Below are 17,453 nucleotides of genomic sequence, written 5' to 3' on the forward strand. Positions count from 1 at the left end.
TCCGGAGCACTCTGGCAGCAGGAATTGTGCTCGCTAGCCAGGTAATGCTCTGATCCCTTCTGTCCTAGGGATCCTAAAGGCTTTTAGGGGAGATGCTAGTGTTGGACTGTGTTTTTAGGGTGTGGTGAAGGATATAAGGCCCCCAGGATGCTGGTGGAGAGCTAGAGTGGGAATCTGATCCCCACTAGCTTATAGCAGGGGCCCTCCTGCCCTGTGCTGCTTGTCCCAAGCAGGGAAATCTCCCTGGGATGACTAGGGATGTGGAGCCTGTTTGGTGCTGGGTAGGCTGGGCTGGGACAGTGTAGGGTCTTGCAGCTTTGGAGCCCAAAGCCTGAGACTGCTCTGCATGGCTCCTGACAAAAAGCTGCTTCCCCTAACCTGGTGGACCTGGCTTTCCTCCCAGCAGCTCTTACCAGATTCTTGCTCCACTTGTTTGCTCATCCTTGAGGATCTAAGTAGTAAGTCCAGTGCTGGGAGACCTGTGTTATCCCATTCTCCACAGACAGGGTGTCCTTGGGTAAACCAGCAACCTAATGAGGTAGAAAAAGCTGTTGGAACAACTGGTAGCACAATGCAGCTGACCAGAGGGAAGCCTTTGCTGCCCTGGACCCCGTGTGGTCCTGATGTGGTTGAGGATTGTGGTGAGGGTTCCTCTAGCAGCAGCTGAGCCCAGAGCTGCAGCTCTGCCTGAAGCAGCTGAGCCATGGAAGGTGCTTGGGCAGGTTATGGCCCAGGGCTTGGCTCTAAGCCTGTGGTTTGTAAAGGTGAAGCCTCTGATGGCCTCAGAGCTGCTGCCCTGGAAGCTGCCAGGTCCTCTCCTGCTCATTGCACAAGGAGCTGCAGCAGCAGTTCCAGCTCTGCAGTGAGGAGATCCTTGGATGTGACTGAGCTCTTTGGTTTGGGGTCTGTCCTTTGTAACAGGTGATCCTAGTGAGTGGTGAGTCAAGTGTTTTAGCCTTTTTCCAAGGCACCCTCAGCCTCAAGTGCTGGGTTTTTCTGCAACTTGCTCTCCAGGAATGGATTTCCATGGGGTCTCCAAGAGTGATCAGGTTTGTCTCCTTGGTGTGAGGAATGTTGTTTCCTCACAGCTGTCTCAGCCACTCCTTGCACAGTGTTTTGTGGTGGTGTCCCTGCCACAAGAAGCACCACCATAGTCTTTCTTTAGGTGCAGCTAAGCTGCTGTGAGCATCTAAACCCTCCTGTTTCCACTCAAACGGGACCCTGTGCAGCCTTTGGAGATCCAGGAGGGATCTCAAGCTCCTCCTTGGCTATGCAGTACTTCTCATTGCTGTGAGATGGGTCTTGGTGAGGCAGCACCTAATCCCTGGTCGCAGCTTCTTTGTGTCACCACTTACCTTATTGTACTTCAACAGGCTGTTCAGGAACTTCCCTGGCTCCTGGAGAAGGCCTCTGCCTGGTTTCCAGTAATCATTCACCTTGCAGCTTAGCTTTTCTCCTGCCACCTTTTTGGACTTGACTCCTTTCATAACGCAGACCAGGGTGATTCCTGCTTTTTCCCTTCTAGTGCTGACCATCCTTGCCATGTCCAGTCACAGACAATCCCATGACTTCCCACTGGACACAGCCAACAAAGGGGCACAGCTCATGGCGACGCTGAGGCTGGTCTACCCCCATGCAGACACCCTCTGTGAGAAGGACTTCGACTGGCTCTTTGACTGCCCTCAGACAAGGCAGTTCCTTGAGTGGTTCTGCAGCACAGTGACCGAGGAGCACGTGCTGACCCCAGCTGAGGTGGAGGCCTATGAGGCCCTGCTGGCTGCAGGAAAGCCCATCCTGGAAGGTGATGCCCTTGAGCAGGCATTGCAGTTGTGCCTCCAGGTGCCACAGCTCCCAAGTGTGGTACCAGATGATGAGGCTTCCTCTCTGGAGGCCCTGCAGCAGGAGCTTCAGGAGCTTCAGGACTATCGTGACCGTCAGCTCTGGCGGTACAACAAGCTGCAGGTTTGGGTGGCCAAGCTGCAGGAGCAGCTGAGGTGTTTGGAGGAGAAGGACAAAGTAGTGAAGCAGGACTTGAAGAAGGCTCAGATAGACCTGGAACTGGAGTTCTTCCAAATGAGTGCTGTCCTGAGACAGATCATCAAGGATGCAAAGCAACTGGCAGAGTGGTACGGGGACGTGGGGAAAGGCCGGCCACCAGCACTGCTGTGTGAGATGGATCTGGGCCCTTACATGGAGCTAGAACAACAGGCCACTGATGTGTTTGAGAAGTTAAACCAGGAGGTCTTACCAGGGTGTGTCCAGGCTTCAGATGCTCAGGGTGAGAAGGATAAGCTGGAGTCTGGGACACAAATGAACTTAGACCAGGAAATACCAGAAAGAAGAGAAGCTCCATATCAAGAGTGTGCAAAGACACCATTGGGGGTAGTACCGGTAAGTCAAGGAACGCTGGTCCAAGACTCCATGGCAGAGCTGCTAGTGGAGGGCAGCAATGGGAGAGACATGTTGAGCATGGAGGATGAAGAGGAGAGAGATGGCAGCAAGAAAGCCACAGAGAAAATGGACACCAAGCACAAAATGGTGCCAGAAAGCCTTGGGACTGATGGTGATGAGCTACTGAAGGACCAAGACAGTGTCTGGAAGGAGCTGAGCCGAATAGAGAAAGCACATATCTGTGCCCAGAGGGAGGTTATAGTCATGTCAGCAAAAGTGGAAGGCAACTGTGCTGCGCTGGAGTGGGCCCAGAAGACTCTGGAAGCTCTTGAGAAGAACCAGGTAAGGCCAACACTCCATTCCCTCCACCACCCTTTGTGGCAGGGTCTGCCCGGGCTGCAGGCAGCCCCTCCTGTCCAACGCTGGAGCACAGCAGACATGGCAGGAGGGGCTGGCAGAGCCAGGCTGTGCCCCCTGCCCCCAGCCTGTCCTGTCTCCCCCTGCCCAGCAGGCAGCCAGGGCAGAGCTCTGCAGCCAGGCCCCCCTGCACCAGAAGCAGCTTCACATCCTGCGCTGCAGCATCGTGCAGATCCTGAACCACCAGCTGCCACCCCTGCTGCAGGCACAGGCCCGGCTCTCCAGCCTGCCTGTCCTGCAGAGGAAGCTCAGCCTGGAGGCTGCGGGGCTGGAGGACACTGCCCGGAGGCAGAAGGAGGCGGCTGCGTGGCTGCTGGGCCAGCGGAGCCGCCTGGATCTGCTGGAGCTCCAGCTGCAACGGGAGAGAAAGGAGCTCGAGCAGAAGGCTGCTCAGCTGGGGAAGATGGCAGCTGACATGAGGGAAGCCCAGGCCAGGCTGAAGAAGCAGCAGGACTACTTCAAAGATGCCAGCTCCTCCTGGAACAGCTGTTCACGCACATGGGTAGATGCCACAGACCCCACTGCTCTGCGGTAAGGACACGTGTGTGCGTGAGGGGCAACCTAGAGGTGGAGGAGGTGGCGTGGGAAGGGGGGAGGCACACAGCAGACCCGAGCTGATAGGCAGTCTAGCAGTGCTCCTCTGCCAGTGCAGAGTCAGCCTCACTCCACAGTGGTGTGAAATGCCCCAGAAGATGGCAACTGCTTCTTCCTGGCTGACTAGGGCTGATACAGCAAAGTGTGGGCTTGAAGAAGGTAGTGAATATGGAAAACAGATGTTTTCCTAGGATGTGAAGGTAGGAGAGTGTAGAGGCATGTTCAGCCGTGGAGGAGGAGAGCTGGGCCAGAAGGAAGCATAAGATGCTTGGAGCAAGAACTTTATCTGGTTGAGTGTCCTGTACTGGCAGGGGATTCTCTGGAATACTGGGTGCTGATGTCTGCCAGCAGGGAGTCCCTGACTGGCTCTTGAGCCAGCCCAGTCCTTCATGTTGGTCTTCCTAGATCTCCAGTACATGGGTTGCTCACCAGGAGGGGCTGTTGCCCCACACCTGCTTGCATCCCAGTCCCACAGCACAGTGTCCCCTGACCCCTTCTTCCTCATCACTGCCCCGCTGCTCACACCTTTGGCTGGCTGTTCCCTCCTGCAGGCTCTGGGACGTGCTGATGGGACAAGACCAGAGTGTGCAGCAGTTCCGCAGCTATAAGGCCCTAGCAGCCCGGTGCTCCCAGCTGGTTCAGGACCAGAGGGCACTGGAGGCACAGCTGGCAGCTCCTACATCCCAGCTCCCTGCCCTGGAGTCCTCCACAGAGCAGCTCTACCGGCTGCTGTACAACAGCTCCAACCAGTTGCAGCTGTCCTCTCCAGTAAGCAAGAACTGCTCCACCAGGCCTTGTTGGGTGGCAGGGGCTGGAAGTCAGACCCCTCTGTTCCACCTTCCCAGGGTGCAGGGGGAGAACTTAGTGCCTCCCAGTCCGCCCAGGGAGAGGAGGCTGGTCTGATCCTTGCCTTGTCCCAATGCTGTGAGCGAGGCAGCAGCCTCTGCTGAGCTACCTCTGTCAGAGGTGATTCTAGCTGTGCTTCACACGTGCTGTTCAGTGTAGAGGTTGGGGTGTTAGCCAAGGTGGCCCAGTAGAGCTACCTCTGTTCCTTGGACGGATGTGTTTGGAGGCCTGAGCCAGGGGAGCAGTTTGTGATGGGCTGAGCTGTTCCATAGGTGGGAGGAAATCCCCCTTTCCGCACGTTGACATGTGTTTGGGTTCTTCCCCTCAGGAGATGACCGAGCTGATGCAGCAACTGACCACCATGCAGGACGACCTGTACCAAAAGCTGGCAGAGCTCCTGAGCGAGCTGGCTGCCAGGCGCAGGGCCCTGGAGAGCCCCCTCCTGCGGGCGCAGCGCAGCCTCTACGTCTACTTTTACTGCAATGAGGATCGGCTGAGAGAGGTGGTGGAAGAGCTGGAGAAGCAGGTGTCAGCTTCCTCCACTGATGGAGCTGCCCAGTAGGTCAAAAGGGTCCTCGCTCCCTGCCATACAAGTGATGTCCTCTTGTTTGGGCTGGGTCACTAATCCTGGATTGGGAGAGAACTCTGGTGGTCCTGGCTTCACTCACAGGTGACTTGGGTCATGGCTCAGCAGCTGGGCTTAATAGAAGCAGGGAGCTGATTCCTTAAATTAAGAGTTTCTGAAGCTGCTGGGTGGGTTAGATGATGTGTAAGAAATTGATGCATCTCAAGAGTTGGCACTGGAAGCCTTGTATAGACAGGAGACTTTTCATGCCAACTCCACAAGAGTTTGGGTGATGGGGACAAGTGAAGTGACACTGTCTGTGTCTTGCCCCACCTTCTGGGAAAAGGAGTTCTGTATGGTTTTGTGGGGAATAAAAAGGTCTGTTATTCACACTTGCAGAGCAGTAAGCCTGTCCTTCCCTGCCACAGCTGTTACTTGCCCAGCTCAGAATCACCTCCTTTCCCTGACTATCTATTTTACTGTCAGATCAAGCAGGATTTGGTACAGTCTCCCCAAGCCTCCCCAAGCCCTGTGTCCAGTCTGAGCAGCCAGGCTTGGAGTGCAGTGGTACCTGCATTTGCTCCATGGTTGCCACTGTGTCCTTGGCTACTTGCGCCAGGAGAGGGCGGGCGGGCTCCAGCTCTTCCTGCATCCTCACCACGTCCTCTGCTGTCTGCAGGAGCTGTGGGAGCAAAGCAGAGCCAGGGAGCACAGGCAGCAGGGGATCATCATTCTTTTAGAGCCGTTACAGACTCAAACTTCCAAAAAAAATCTGGCCCTGGCAGAACCTGTTGTCTGTGTGTCTAGAGAGACAGCAGACTGAGCATACAGGAGCTGTGCTGAGTGTGGCACCTACCATCCCACTGACATCTGGCACCAATGTGCAGGACCTGGTGCAAGAAGGAGGAGGCAACACACTGCAGGTCTTCAGCAGGGGCACTCATCAAACCAGTTGATAAGACAGCAGTTCACAGGAGCGGGGAACTGGCTCAAGCATGTGCAGAAGACTTCTCCAATAGGGCTGAGGGAAAGGCATACAGAAAAGAGATGTTACTAGGCAATATAGTCAAAGGGAAGGTCACCACCTTCAATGAACATCACAAATACCACAGCTTCAACATGAAAGGCCAGGTATTAACTGGAATATTTTTGGTCTTCCCCTGGGTGGCAATGGCATGGCTGTGCTGATGGGAGAACTCACCTCAGTCTTGCCAGGCTCAGCCATGAGCAGGCCCTGGAATACCTTGGAGAGGTCTCTGAGGTTGAAGGTGTAATGTGACTTTGCTGATGTGGGCAGCAGCTGGGATATGCTGGTGGGATACACACAGAGACTGGCACTAACCAAGGGCTCATTCAGGTCTTTGACTGCAAGTGCTCCTGTTGCAGAGACAAAGGAAGGTGGAGAGGATGCCAAGGTGGTGACTCTGGGTTGAGAAGGTCCTAGCAGAGCAGACAGGTGGCACTGAGAAGCCCAGGTGTTGCTAGGACTTGGCCAGGAACACACTTTTCTTCTTCTGTCTTCTGCAGAGACTGTGTGGGGATGTGACCAAGCACCTGCTCACTGCAGTGGACAGTTTGCCAATGAGTTTCCAAAAAAAGGGAACCAGATGTGGGAAGAATGTATCCCAACCATTCTGTGATGTTAGGACTTGATGCACGCCCAGGAGAGACACTGCCAGACACGTAACTGGTGCCTGAAATACTCCAGACAGTTTTTCCTTCTCCCTCCTTACACTCCCACAGTGGAGTCTCTGCTACTTTTAAGCAAGAAGGTGCGAGTGCCCCCTTAGCTAAACTACCCTGAGACTCCCCAAGCTCAGCAAGTGTAAAGTCACAGAATTCCTTATGCAACAGTCTGGCAAGATTTAAAGACAGCTGCCAGTTTTAGAGCACAAAATACTCTTTTTCTTTCCCCCCTCCCAATTAAGTTCATTACAAAGACTCCTGGGGAAGTAGAGCCCTGTGACATCCTAGCATGTTGCACTTTTTTTGCATTATTTCCAAAGTTCTTTAGTTTCTTTTATAATCACAGCTAGATGTTTGTGTGCCCCTGAGCTCCCAGTCAGGTACTGGTGCTTGTGAATATCACAAGCACTCAGAAACTTCTGCTTTGCTTCTCTCATAGCTCACCATTCTCACTCCTTCCTACTGGCAGACTTGCAGATGAGGGCACATTTGCAAAGCTGATCCTAAATTTCCCAGCCTGTCAAACAGAAGAGGGCTCATGTCACTCCAAATGAACCCTCTTTTCTGGATGGCTGTAGCACCATGCTTAGACCCACCCTGCTCCGCTGCCACAGGCTGCAGCAGATGGAGACTAACAGAAGGCTCTGCTTCCACAGAAGGCTGTTGTCTGGGCAAGTGTCTGTCTGCTGAAAGCACAGGTAAGTTACACCATGCTGTGCCCATCAGCTTCTCTCTCTCTCTCATCTTTCTCCTATTACTTATGCACTGGATCTCTAACTTTTTTTTTCCTAGGAGTCCAGCCAGAAAGAGACAAAAAAACCCCCAGTTACTGCTTTACCTGCTGAGTGGAAGGATATCTGCATCATCCATCACAAACAAAATCCCCTTTGAAAGGCCCGGGCTAGAGGGTCCTGTATGAAACTGTGAGAGCCAAAGGTGAAGTTTGCTGATTTGCACCAGCAGAGTTTGGCCCCGAGACTAAAGAGTCTATGAGCTCTGTTTGCTCACATCCAAACAACACTTCCCCCAACAGCACCTCCAAGGAGCTAATGCAAATTCCAGCTTCCAATACTTTGATCAGATCATCAGTATTAACTACTCCCCTTCCGAACTCTATTACCATTGGGATGACCTATAACATGAGGAGAAGGTGGCAGTTGTCTGTAGAACTTACCCATCCAGCTGCCAAGGAGGTAGAGGAGATAGCCTCTTGCTGCTGTCCTGCATCTCAGTGAGAGTGAGGTAGCTGAAGTGGTGACAGCATTCCTTCCCCATCCAGGAGGTCCCCTGGCACAGACAAAATGTCCAGGTCCACCTCCTTCTCTCTTTTACTGAGACATACAGCTCAGCCTGAGTGGCACCATGAAACAATTTCTTTGGGCATTATGATCTGGACTTCATGTCATCCAACTATAAAATACCAAGCTTCCCTTTAATGCCTCTGTCCTCAGTGAGAAGCAAACAGGCCTTGCTAGCATCCAGTTCAGGTCCCAGGCAGGTTATTTGCTCTCTGGAATGCCGTTTTCTCCACCAAGTGTAAAGGGAGACGCAGGACAGCTACTCTGCTAATTCACATGCTTCAGTTGGGCAACTGTAGATTATGAGGATGAATCCAGGCTAAAGAGCATTACTCTGCCCTCTTTATAGCAGAAGCTCCCCATCCTCAGCTGCCTGTGAACCCAGTTGGTGCTGGAGCTGGTCAACAGCAGAGCAGACACACAAGGAATGCTGGCTGTTGGCAGCAAGAACTTAATCTGTACGTGAAAACCTGGAGAACAATTTCTGTTCAAGCTCTGGACTCTACTCCCATTATTAAAGAATTATGTGTTATTTTTATAGTGCCAGTGAATTTCAGGGTATTGTTACAGGGGTGAAGGGAAAACAGTCTGTTCTAAAGCCCAGCTGATTAAAACAGATGGATTTGTGTGCAAATACATTTTACATGACTGCTGTATTTTTCTTTCTGTCATGTCAATGTGTCTCTGTGCTGCCCTCGGGTAGAGTCACATCATAAATAAACTGTCAAGCTTAACTGGAATAACCTATGAAATGTCCTTCAGCAAAGATGCACCAGAGGGAAGGGATGCACCAGTAGGGAAGCCCTAGGTCTCAGCATCAGCAACACTTACTTGCCTCTTCTCTCTGTAGAGGCAGTTAGTTTCATATTTATTTAGTTGCCCTTGTTTTACAGAACAGTCTTTAGCTCTGCACCTGAGCTAGTGGTGGGTGGCAGGGACACAGGGAGATCCACACCGAACGTCTTTGCTTCTGAATGAAGTGAGCTGCAAAGTCAACCTCAGGTCACATATGGAAACATAAACAGTAGGACCTGGCTGTCAGGAGGGGAAATGGGCTATTGGTTCTTCCTTCCAAACCATGTAAGCAAGCAGGAGCCCTGGTAACGGGCACGAAGTGCCTCTTTATGCCTGAAAGTGACTCCTCATCATTCAAGGCCACCAGTGTATTCATACAGAACAATCCAAGTGTGCAGTACAGAGGTCACTTTTCTTCAGAAGCAAAGCAAGTGTTTTTGAGCTGCTATATCTTAGAGCAGGGGCATGAGCTCCAAGCAATCCAATTATTCCTTGTTATGCAGTTAATGCTGCGAGCTGAGCTGCAGTAACTGTCTGGGCATGTGCTGGCAGCTGGGCCAAGCACACAATGAAAGATGTCAGCTTAAATCGCCGTGACTGGCTCCTGGAGCTCAGAGAGGATAAGGACTTCATCACTTCTGGTTTTATGCCACTACCCTAAATAGTTCTCAGCCTTGAAGAGAAGATGCTCCAGACCAGAAGAAAAGCGTTTCCCGTCTGGAAGGAAGGAGAGCAGGTTTTGTCCTTTACCACTCAGGCATTAGCTGGCTGAACTCTCCATAAAGCTGGCCCATTGTGAGGGATTTGGGATTCAGCACGAAGCAGCTGACTGCTTTGTAATTCCCACCACTGGCTGCAGGCTGAGCTCTCAGTGATGTCATTGTAGCTGCCAGGACTTCATAACTGTGCAAAAGCAGGAGAGCAAGGGACCTAAAACTGCCACAGCTCTGTGACAGCAAAGTGACTTGCTCTCACAGCAACTGCACTCAAAGGCAGTGAGAAGGGAGACACAGGGAAGGACAGCAACATAGTAAGGGGATGTCTGGCTGTACTCATGGAAATAAAGCACTCTCTGTGCAGGGGAGAGGAAGTCAGATCTCCTGTGCAGGAAGCTTGAAGCATCTCGAGGTGTCAAAGTCTGCCTCAGCCTTAGAAATTTGCAGCAGAGCTAACAGGCCTCAATCTAATCTCTCAGCTCAAAAGAGAGAGCTACTAATATATTTCCCCACGGCTATAAGTCAGTACTAAAAGGCAGCATCTTGGTCTCCTGACTACCGAGAGAAGCTGGGAATGCTGGAGCATGAGTTTTCTGTGAAGCTTAACCCTCTGCATCACTAGGTAGGTGATGGTTTGCTGGGGCCAGCACAGTGTCCCAGTGATACCTTCACCATCCCAGAGCCTGTTTGCCCTACCAGCATAAGGCCATGACAAACCACAGTGGTTTCATAGAGCTGGATGCACTTAGTCACAAAACTTGTAGAGGAAGATGATGCAGGGTGGGTCTAGGACCAGCTGTCTCTTTTCTAGCACAGAGCACTGGACTAAAAGCCCAGGCCCAGAGGGAGCTTGTGGAGATATCACTGAAAAGCTTGAGGTTGCCCTGCAGGAATTTTGGTCCACTGGCATCCCTGATAGCCCACAGGCAGGTCAGCTCCTGCAAAGATTTAAGAACTCAGAACTTCAGAGATCCTGCCTCTCTTACATGGCTACAGAAAAGGCCACGTAAGTCTATGACAGTGTGAAGTATAAGCACATTTACCTCACTCATAGTAGGATTCTCTCTTTTGAGGTTGCCAGCTGTTGAGATGACAGTCTTCACAGCTCTCATCCCAAAGTTATAGTGATCCTGGAAAAGGCACAGAGGAAACAATGTCATCAGATACAGAAGCATCACCTAAGCAAGAGTGAGCCTATGCATGCACTCAGTTAGCAAGTGAGAGAAGAAAAATGAGAGAGTTATGCCTCCAGAACAACTGCTCCTTCATCCAAGTCTACTCTATGGGTCCTTCAGACAACTAACTAGTCCTCAGCTGTACAGACTATGGGTGAGGAAGGAGACAATAACTGGATGATCAAAAATCCTAGGTGGTGGGAGAAGCAGGCAGAGCTGCTCAATGGTCCTGCCAAGGACCAATCCCAGCTAAGACTGAAGGTGAAAGCAAGACAGGAGGAGAATGAGAGTTAGAAAGAAGGGAGGCAGATGATGACCTTTTGGTGATGTGCTGTCACAAGGCACCAAGAGAACCATCCACATACTTTGTGTCTAGGCTGAGAAAGCCTCACACTTGAAAAACATTCATGGACATTAAGGCATCTATCTGGCTGCTGAGCTGCTCTGACAATAGTCTGAATGTTGTGGTGAGCTTCTTTGCAAGGACTTTGGCTTCATTAAACCCAAAAGAGTAGAGTGAGATCTCAGCAATCACAGAGTAATCAGGGACCATCATAGTCACAGGACAGAAGAGAGCCTGAAACATCCAGTTCCAACATAAGATCAAAACACGGTTGGGTTTTTTTTTGCTTTTTCCAGCAAACTGAAAAGGCTGAGTATTTACCCCAGGTTGTTTAGATGACACAGCATGAGTGTGTCTGGCACCTGCCAGACTGTCTGCAGAGTGCCATTTGCTTACAGATGTGATACCAATCTCAAAAATATCCTAGAAACTTTACAAAAGCATCACATTCTAATCCTTGCCATGGACACACTGGTGGCCTGGGCAGCATCCAGTATCTGTGTCACCCCTGTTCCCTGCAGTCTTCCCTCCCTGCCTCGAGGTTCTTGGGCAGTTCAGTACGTCCCACACACCCTGGTTTCATTGTGATGAAGGCTGCACAGGATGGGACCAGTGGGATCTCTGTGCCTTCAAACACAAAGTGATCCACCTAGAAAATAAAAAATACAATAATCCTCATAGAGCTGAGCCTGACCTGCAAATTAAATAATGTAGCAGAAGCTTCCAAGAGGAAAACAATGTCTTTCAGTAGTTAAATTATCAAGCACAGACACACACAGCTGCCCTCAACTGTAGTGACTCAATCTGGCCCCACAGCAGGAGTCCAGTATTACCAACAATGTTTCCCCCTGTTTAAGAAACTGTGCTCATGGAAGATTTACTGATAGGATTTTTTTTAAATAATTTTTTTTTCTTCTCTTGAACAGACTTCTATCCCTTCAGCTGTAAACAAACATCTTTCCACTTATTCTGCAGTAGAGTTTGGACCTGAATTAATTTGTGGTAGAGAAGGCAAAAGGAAATCTAAATCCTTTTTAAAGCTGTGTGGTTGTAATTTTAGATGGGGGATAAAGTAATGCAGAAGAATTTGAGGACAGCAAATTTCTAATTCCAAGCCAAAGTCAAGGAGATTCAGGTCTTAACCCCTCTGAGTCTCCAGAGAACAAAGCAGAGGCTGGCTGCTAGGGTAGCTGACAGCTGAGTCTCCATGTAGAGCCAAGGATTCACTTTCGTTGCAACTCTGTGTCCATGAGGATGCATTTTCCTGCACATATTGGGTTTTGTGAATCCAATAAAACTTGGATAACACATTTAGACAAATGTGGTGCTGAGCAGCTGATGGCAGAACATTGTCTGCTTTTACTGCAGCTCCTGTTTGTATCAGCTGAATGGATCTGTATTGGAGTGTCTCCCTCTCTGAAGTCTGCTGGCACTGCAGCTCAAGCTGAGACGTGAGACTGTGGGCAGTGGTGGCAGCACAGATGAGGGTGAGGTTACAAAACCCACCCAGGATGCTGAATAGGTAATGGCCTGATATAATGCACCACAGCTTGGGCATTGGTCATGCCTCTTCAGGTTCAAGTATGTCTGTCTGAGTTGTCCCTGAGCAGTGAAGTTGGTCCTTTGTGAAGATGTATGCAAAGACAAGGACTTGCCTCAACTAGCTCAAGTGAAGAGTATTTTGTCTGCCTTTGCATCTGCATGTTCATTAAGTACCCTCTGCTCCTGTGCCTTCTGAAGGGTTGTGATCTGCTGGGCCACCACAGCCAGCACCTCGATATCAATATGGTTGGACTGATCAAAGCCAGCCCATGCACCAGTGCTAGGCAAGGAAGGAGAGATGATGAGTCAGGAGCAAACCTGCAGCCAGAAGTTCAGCCAGATCTAGAAACTATAAATCCTTCTACTGGAGAAGCAGCTCAGTGACAAGAAGTGAACCTAAAAGGGCCCACAGCAGGTAGTGACACAATGGAAGGGGCTGTAGTTCCTCATCCCAACTACACATCCCAGCCCATGTGATGAGTGGAGGAGGATGGTCCCTGCAAGATCATGGCAATGTCTGATCCTACAGCCTCGGCCAAATTCTGCATGATACAGATTTGGGCTTGAGAGAAATGTCACACTGAATTCCTCTTTTGTACCTGAGCAATAAGCATAGCAGGTACAATTTAGACATGTCTTAAGACCATTTTTCAGAGCCTAGAAGACTGCTATAAAGATGGAAGCACATATATGAGGATGGTGCTCTTCCCACAAGGCATGGTTTGAGAAAGAAGTTAAATTACTTACAAAGAAAACATCTGAGAAAAGAGTATCAGCTTTTGCTGGAGTAACTAATTCAGATTCACCAGTGTGCAACAGACTAATTGGACCAGCTCTGTTTGAAATGTAGAGAAGAGAGAAGCTTCTCTGAGAGGCTCCCTCAGGGCTTAGAGCAGTGTCTCCTGGCTGCTCAGCTCTGGATACACTCAGCAGAGTCTCTCCTAAAGATTAAGCAGCTTCTGGGCTGAATCTCAGCCCAAAGTGTATGATATTAAAACAACAGCCAGAGCTGCAAACATTTGCACAGGTGTCTAACAGTGGCTTGGTGCAAAGCATTTTAATTTTGCCTTAAATGAACAGAATTCTCTTTATCCTTTTTTTTTTTTTTTTTTTTTTTTTTTTTTTTTTTTTTTTTTTTCATCTGCTTTTCCTCTTTTTTTTTTTTTTTTTTTTTTTTTTTTAATTGGCTCAACTGTCTCTCCCTTCTTGCAGCAATTTAATAACTTTGCTCATTCTGGAACAAAATAACCCCCTTATTAGGGTTTTGCTTGTCCTTCTGGGCTGATATGAAAAATACCCACCAACTCCCAGTGGCCAGTATCCCTACCCACTCTTGGATGATGACATACAGCATTTCATTGTACCTGGCTACTCCCTTGAATAAACCTTCCCACTGCCATAAAGTCAAGCTGGTTGGAGCAGCTGAACACAACAGTTTGGATTGTTAGTGTTTTCCCCAGGTCTTTTGCTTTTTTCTGTTTTGCCTCCTCCTGCTGGTTCTGCAGGTGCCCCTCCAAATTTCAGGTGCAGAGCTCCTGTGGGATACTGATTTCAGTAGGGGAGACATATGATCTATCCAGCTGGACACAGGTAAGAATCCATCCCTCATTACTTTGCAGAACTGCTTAGATATGCAGTTAGCTATGAGATATGGAGTTAAAGATATGGCCTTGATTAGTATTCATGGGGGCCTGCATGGATAAATCCTTCTGCCACTGGCTACAAATTCACTCTCCAGGAAAAGGACAGTTATAAAAGGGTGTAACTATTATTGCTGCTGCTTCCACTGGTTTGTAGAAGAGCTCCTGAGCTATCAGGTGGGCATTCTCTATCTCAGTTACAGCACTGCATTGAGAATCAAGAGAGGAAAAGCCATGCATCTGAGCACTGATCACTAGGAACACAGTAGAACCAATGCCAGGTTGCTCCTATGCCCTTGTCTCAGGTAGTTCTTTACTGTACAAATGGTTTCTATTTACATACATGAGAACAGCATGGTCAGATCCTTGGTTTAATCCCAAATGAGGCTTGTTAATCCGGAAATAAATATATAAAAGAAGATACACAAAACAATCTCCTTACCTGTCAGTGAGAGGCATGATAACCAGATGGCTGCTGTTGCCCAGATGTTCACAGCCATAGATAAATTCAGCATTGACAGCTCCAAGGTTCAGGTTCCCTCTGGTCCAGTTGTATCTAATGATGAGAGAACATGACATCAGAAAGAGGAACACTGGTTGGCAGACAGCACAGCAACTCATAAGACTACAGCCTGCAGGTCTGGAGACCTCTCCAGAGAAGTAATTATAAGTAACACAAGAGAGTAGACAGTTCTCACAGGACCTGCAATTAGGTATTATATCAAGCATCACACTCCTTCTTGGGCAAGGGGCAGGGCCTTTCTCAGTGAGGCTGTGAAACACAGGTGTGGCTTAGTCTGTATTGCCCAGTGGATGCCATCAGCACTAGGTCTGTCTCAGTTGCCTTAGAACTGGCACCCTGAGCAGCCTGCACTCCCACTCCTCAAAGGGATATCAGAGGCAACTCATGAATGCTGCTTACAGACTATCACACTCCTTCTTGGGCAAGGGGCAGGGTAAGGAGAATGAAGACTGGCAAGGGAGGCCAGGTGAGGTTCAAAAGGTGTGGTTCCTACCTGAGCTGGGAGATCCACTCAACCTCACTCTTGCTTGTCGTGTTCTCCTCAGTCAGCTTGGCTGCAACATCCATGGCATGGACCTCAATCACAGGAAGAGCTGACAACACTGACAACACTGCTCACTGTATCTTAGACAATCTTCCAAAAACCAGGACAATCAAATCACCCAGACAGGTAAGGAAAAGAAAGTTCTCTGAAACACATCCATGTCCCGAGGAGCCAGGATGCACTAGCACAAGGCAATCAAACTTAGGGCTTGCTAAGCCCAGGTCTGTGTCCTGGCAGCTTCTGCCTCTTCTCTTGTCAGAGGTACAAATTACTGCTCAGAAAGCAAAAAAACATTCAGGGCTGGCTCAGAGCTGGCTTTTGCCTACTCCATTTTCATGTTTGGTGAAAAGAAAGAGTTAGAGCCACCATGAGGCCCAGAGCTGAGGACACTGTATCTCCCAGGTATTAGGTGTAACTAAACACACAGAACAGATACAAAGGATGCAGTATCATCACCGGTGACCTCTATAGCAAGCCTGGAATCAAGATACAAGACCTGCCTGTCTGTGATAAAACTCCTACCTCTGGATAAGTACAAAGTGACCTTTCTACGTTGTCCCATACACTGGCCTCTATGGACTGGTCAACTTCCAGCAACCAGACCTCAACATTTTCATTGGGAGAGATGGGAACAATCAGCTTCATCTCTTCTCTGTCAGCAGAGTTCCTGCAGGTCCTCCTGGAACAGCAGCTAATGGAAGAAGTACAACAGGAGATGTGAATGGAGAATCTCTTTTCTACCCCTGCCTTCCTCCCACCAGGGGACAGTCAGGCTGAAGTGGTGAATGCTCATTAAAAATCTGGTGCCCAGCTTGGTTTGACAACCAAGTGATAAAGTGTATGACCTGTGCAAAATGGCCTCTTCAAAAAATGGAGGATGATTGTATGAGAAGAAGAGATTCACATTGTTGGTTTAACTTGAGTGAAGCAAATCAAATTACAGGTAGGATGAACATTTCTCTTTGCCTGTCTAAGAATCAAACTCTTGATTCCTGTTCAATTCTGTTGATTTAAACCATTTTCCCTGAGGTCACAGTGCCTGGTTTTAAGGGCAAAATTTTAACATCTTCTCCAATGCCCTAGCATATCACTGCAAGTCCCCTTATTTATTTCAAAGGCTTTGCACCGGGTTTGCAGCTCAATTTCCTTTCTATTTTCCCAAACTAATGACTAGGAGATTGGTTTTAGTGTCTGAGTATTGTGGTGGCATAAGCTGTGACTAGCCATGAGTCTGAAGTCTATTAGGAATAATAAAGGGGAAAAATAGCTGGGTTGACCCTGGGTCCTAAGTAAAGATGAAGCCACAAACTTAATTCAGTTCAGGTTTGTTCACTTCTTGTCCCTCCTGAGGCTGTCAGCAAGAGCAGAACTGCATTCTAACCAAGTAACTGCAAGTAGACAGTTAAGTTTGAGCTATTTCTCTTGGCCTCCATGATGGGATGGACAGACATCTCCAGAGGGAGTGTCCTCTCCTCCTAAGATAGGTATCTCAGAGAATTTCTGTGAGCTGCCCTTTGCAGATGCCTATTTTCCCTTCATTGTCTAAAAGGCAACTGAGGGTGCCCAGTTCATAGGCAGAGATCTGCCTTTTAAATGTCTGAAGTGAGGTTGCTCGGGTGCCACTTGAGGGCAGGCAGCACTTTGCAATCCCTCCATCCACCTACAGCCTCCTCCCAGGAGACACATTGCCCCAGAGCAGTATGAACACTCCTCCACATCTCAACACGCCCCCAAGTGCCCATGACACCAGCTCTCCCAAGGTGGGCCATGCCACCAGCTTTGCCTACCTAAGCAATGTCCTCCAAGCATTTATGGAGCTGAGGTTGTGCAGCGTTTTCCCAATCAACAGGGTCAACAAAAAGGACACGGATGACAAGAGAAAAAGGAGGCTTACTTCACTGAATACTTCAAAATAATTTAGTCAAAAAGGTAAGCTTATTATACTCTAGTTTTAAGCAGCAAAGAGAATAACCAAGGCAATGCAGCTAATCATTACTACAAAGAGCTAGATACAGTGATTAAGAAAGATACATCACCAAGTGCCCTGATTATGTGTTACCATCATACAGATCTGCAGTGGCTGGGAAGCCCTGGTTGCAGCCAGGATTTGGAAATTATAAGATAACATTAGTGACATTAGTAATAGTCTCATGGTGAAGGCATCCTCTTCTGTCCATGGAAGTCAGTGTTCACATTGGTCTTCGTATCCAGGCACATGGACAATGTGCTCTCCCAAAGGGACTGTTGTGGTAATCAGGTCAATTTAGTCTTGCAGTATCTACAGAACAAAATTCTATACCATCTAGTTACCCTCACAAATAACACTCAGTTGCAGGGACATATTCCCATTTTTCTTGCCCAGGTTTATGATTAAAACA

At 49.0% G+C, this 17,453-nt stretch overlaps 2 protein-coding genes across 2 annotated transcripts in view; one reads left to right on the forward strand and one right to left on the reverse strand.

The window, feature by feature from the left end:
* Window positions 1-1,542: 1,542 nt before the first annotated feature.
* On the forward strand, window positions 1,543-4,810 carry LOC104387136 (HAUS augmin-like complex subunit 3). Its single transcript, XM_009995830.1, has 4 exons — window positions 1,543-2,733; window positions 2,900-3,339; window positions 3,954-4,170; window positions 4,577-4,810. Exons 1-4 carry the CDS (start codon window positions 1,543-1,545, stop codon window positions 4,808-4,810), a joined length of 2,082 nt encoding a protein of 693 aa, XP_009994132.1.
* A 59-nt stretch (window positions 4,811-4,869) lies between these two features.
* DNAH1 (dynein, axonemal, heavy chain 1) overlaps window positions 4,870-17,453 on the reverse strand; it is a 40,882-nt gene continuing 28,298 nt past the window's right edge. Inside the window, 16 exon segments of the mRNA XM_009995831.1 lie at window positions 4,870-4,875; window positions 5,385-5,495; window positions 6,015-6,190; window positions 10,174-10,246; window positions 10,352-10,438; window positions 10,905-11,060; window positions 11,362-11,475; window positions 12,543-12,648; window positions 13,733-13,749; window positions 13,751-13,834; window positions 13,836-13,913; window positions 14,435-14,564; window positions 15,025-15,282; window positions 15,548-15,742; window positions 15,744-15,766; window positions 16,863-16,908. Of these exon segments, the coding sequence (XP_009994133.1) occupies window positions 4,870-4,875; window positions 5,385-5,495; window positions 6,015-6,190; window positions 10,174-10,246; window positions 10,352-10,438; window positions 10,905-11,060; window positions 11,362-11,475; window positions 12,543-12,648; window positions 13,733-13,749; window positions 13,751-13,834; window positions 13,836-13,913; window positions 14,435-14,564; window positions 15,025-15,282; window positions 15,548-15,742; window positions 15,744-15,766; window positions 16,863-16,908 (1,660 nt within the window).

The sequence above is a fragment of the Chaetura pelagica genome, unplaced genomic scaffold, assembly GCF_000747805.2.
Source record: "Chaetura pelagica isolate M959 unplaced genomic scaffold, ChaPel_1.0 scaffold114, whole genome shotgun sequence".
Taxonomy (NCBI): domain Eukaryota; kingdom Metazoa; phylum Chordata; class Aves; order Apodiformes; family Apodidae; genus Chaetura; species Chaetura pelagica.

Excerpts from the sequence above, each read along its gene's own strand:
- LOC104387136 (XM_009995830.1), top strand. The coding sequence starts at position 1,543 with ATGTCCAGTCACAGACAATCCCATGACTTCCCACTGGACACAGCCAAC. Across the intron at positions 3,340-3,953 it reads ACAGACCCCACTGCTCTGCG|GCTCTGGGACGTGCTGATGG; the intron begins GTAAGGACACGT and ends TCCCTCCTGCAG. Across the intron at positions 4,171-4,576 it reads AGTTGCAGCTGTCCTCTCCA|GAGATGACCGAGCTGATGCA; the intron begins GTAAGCAAGAAC and ends TCTTCCCCTCAG.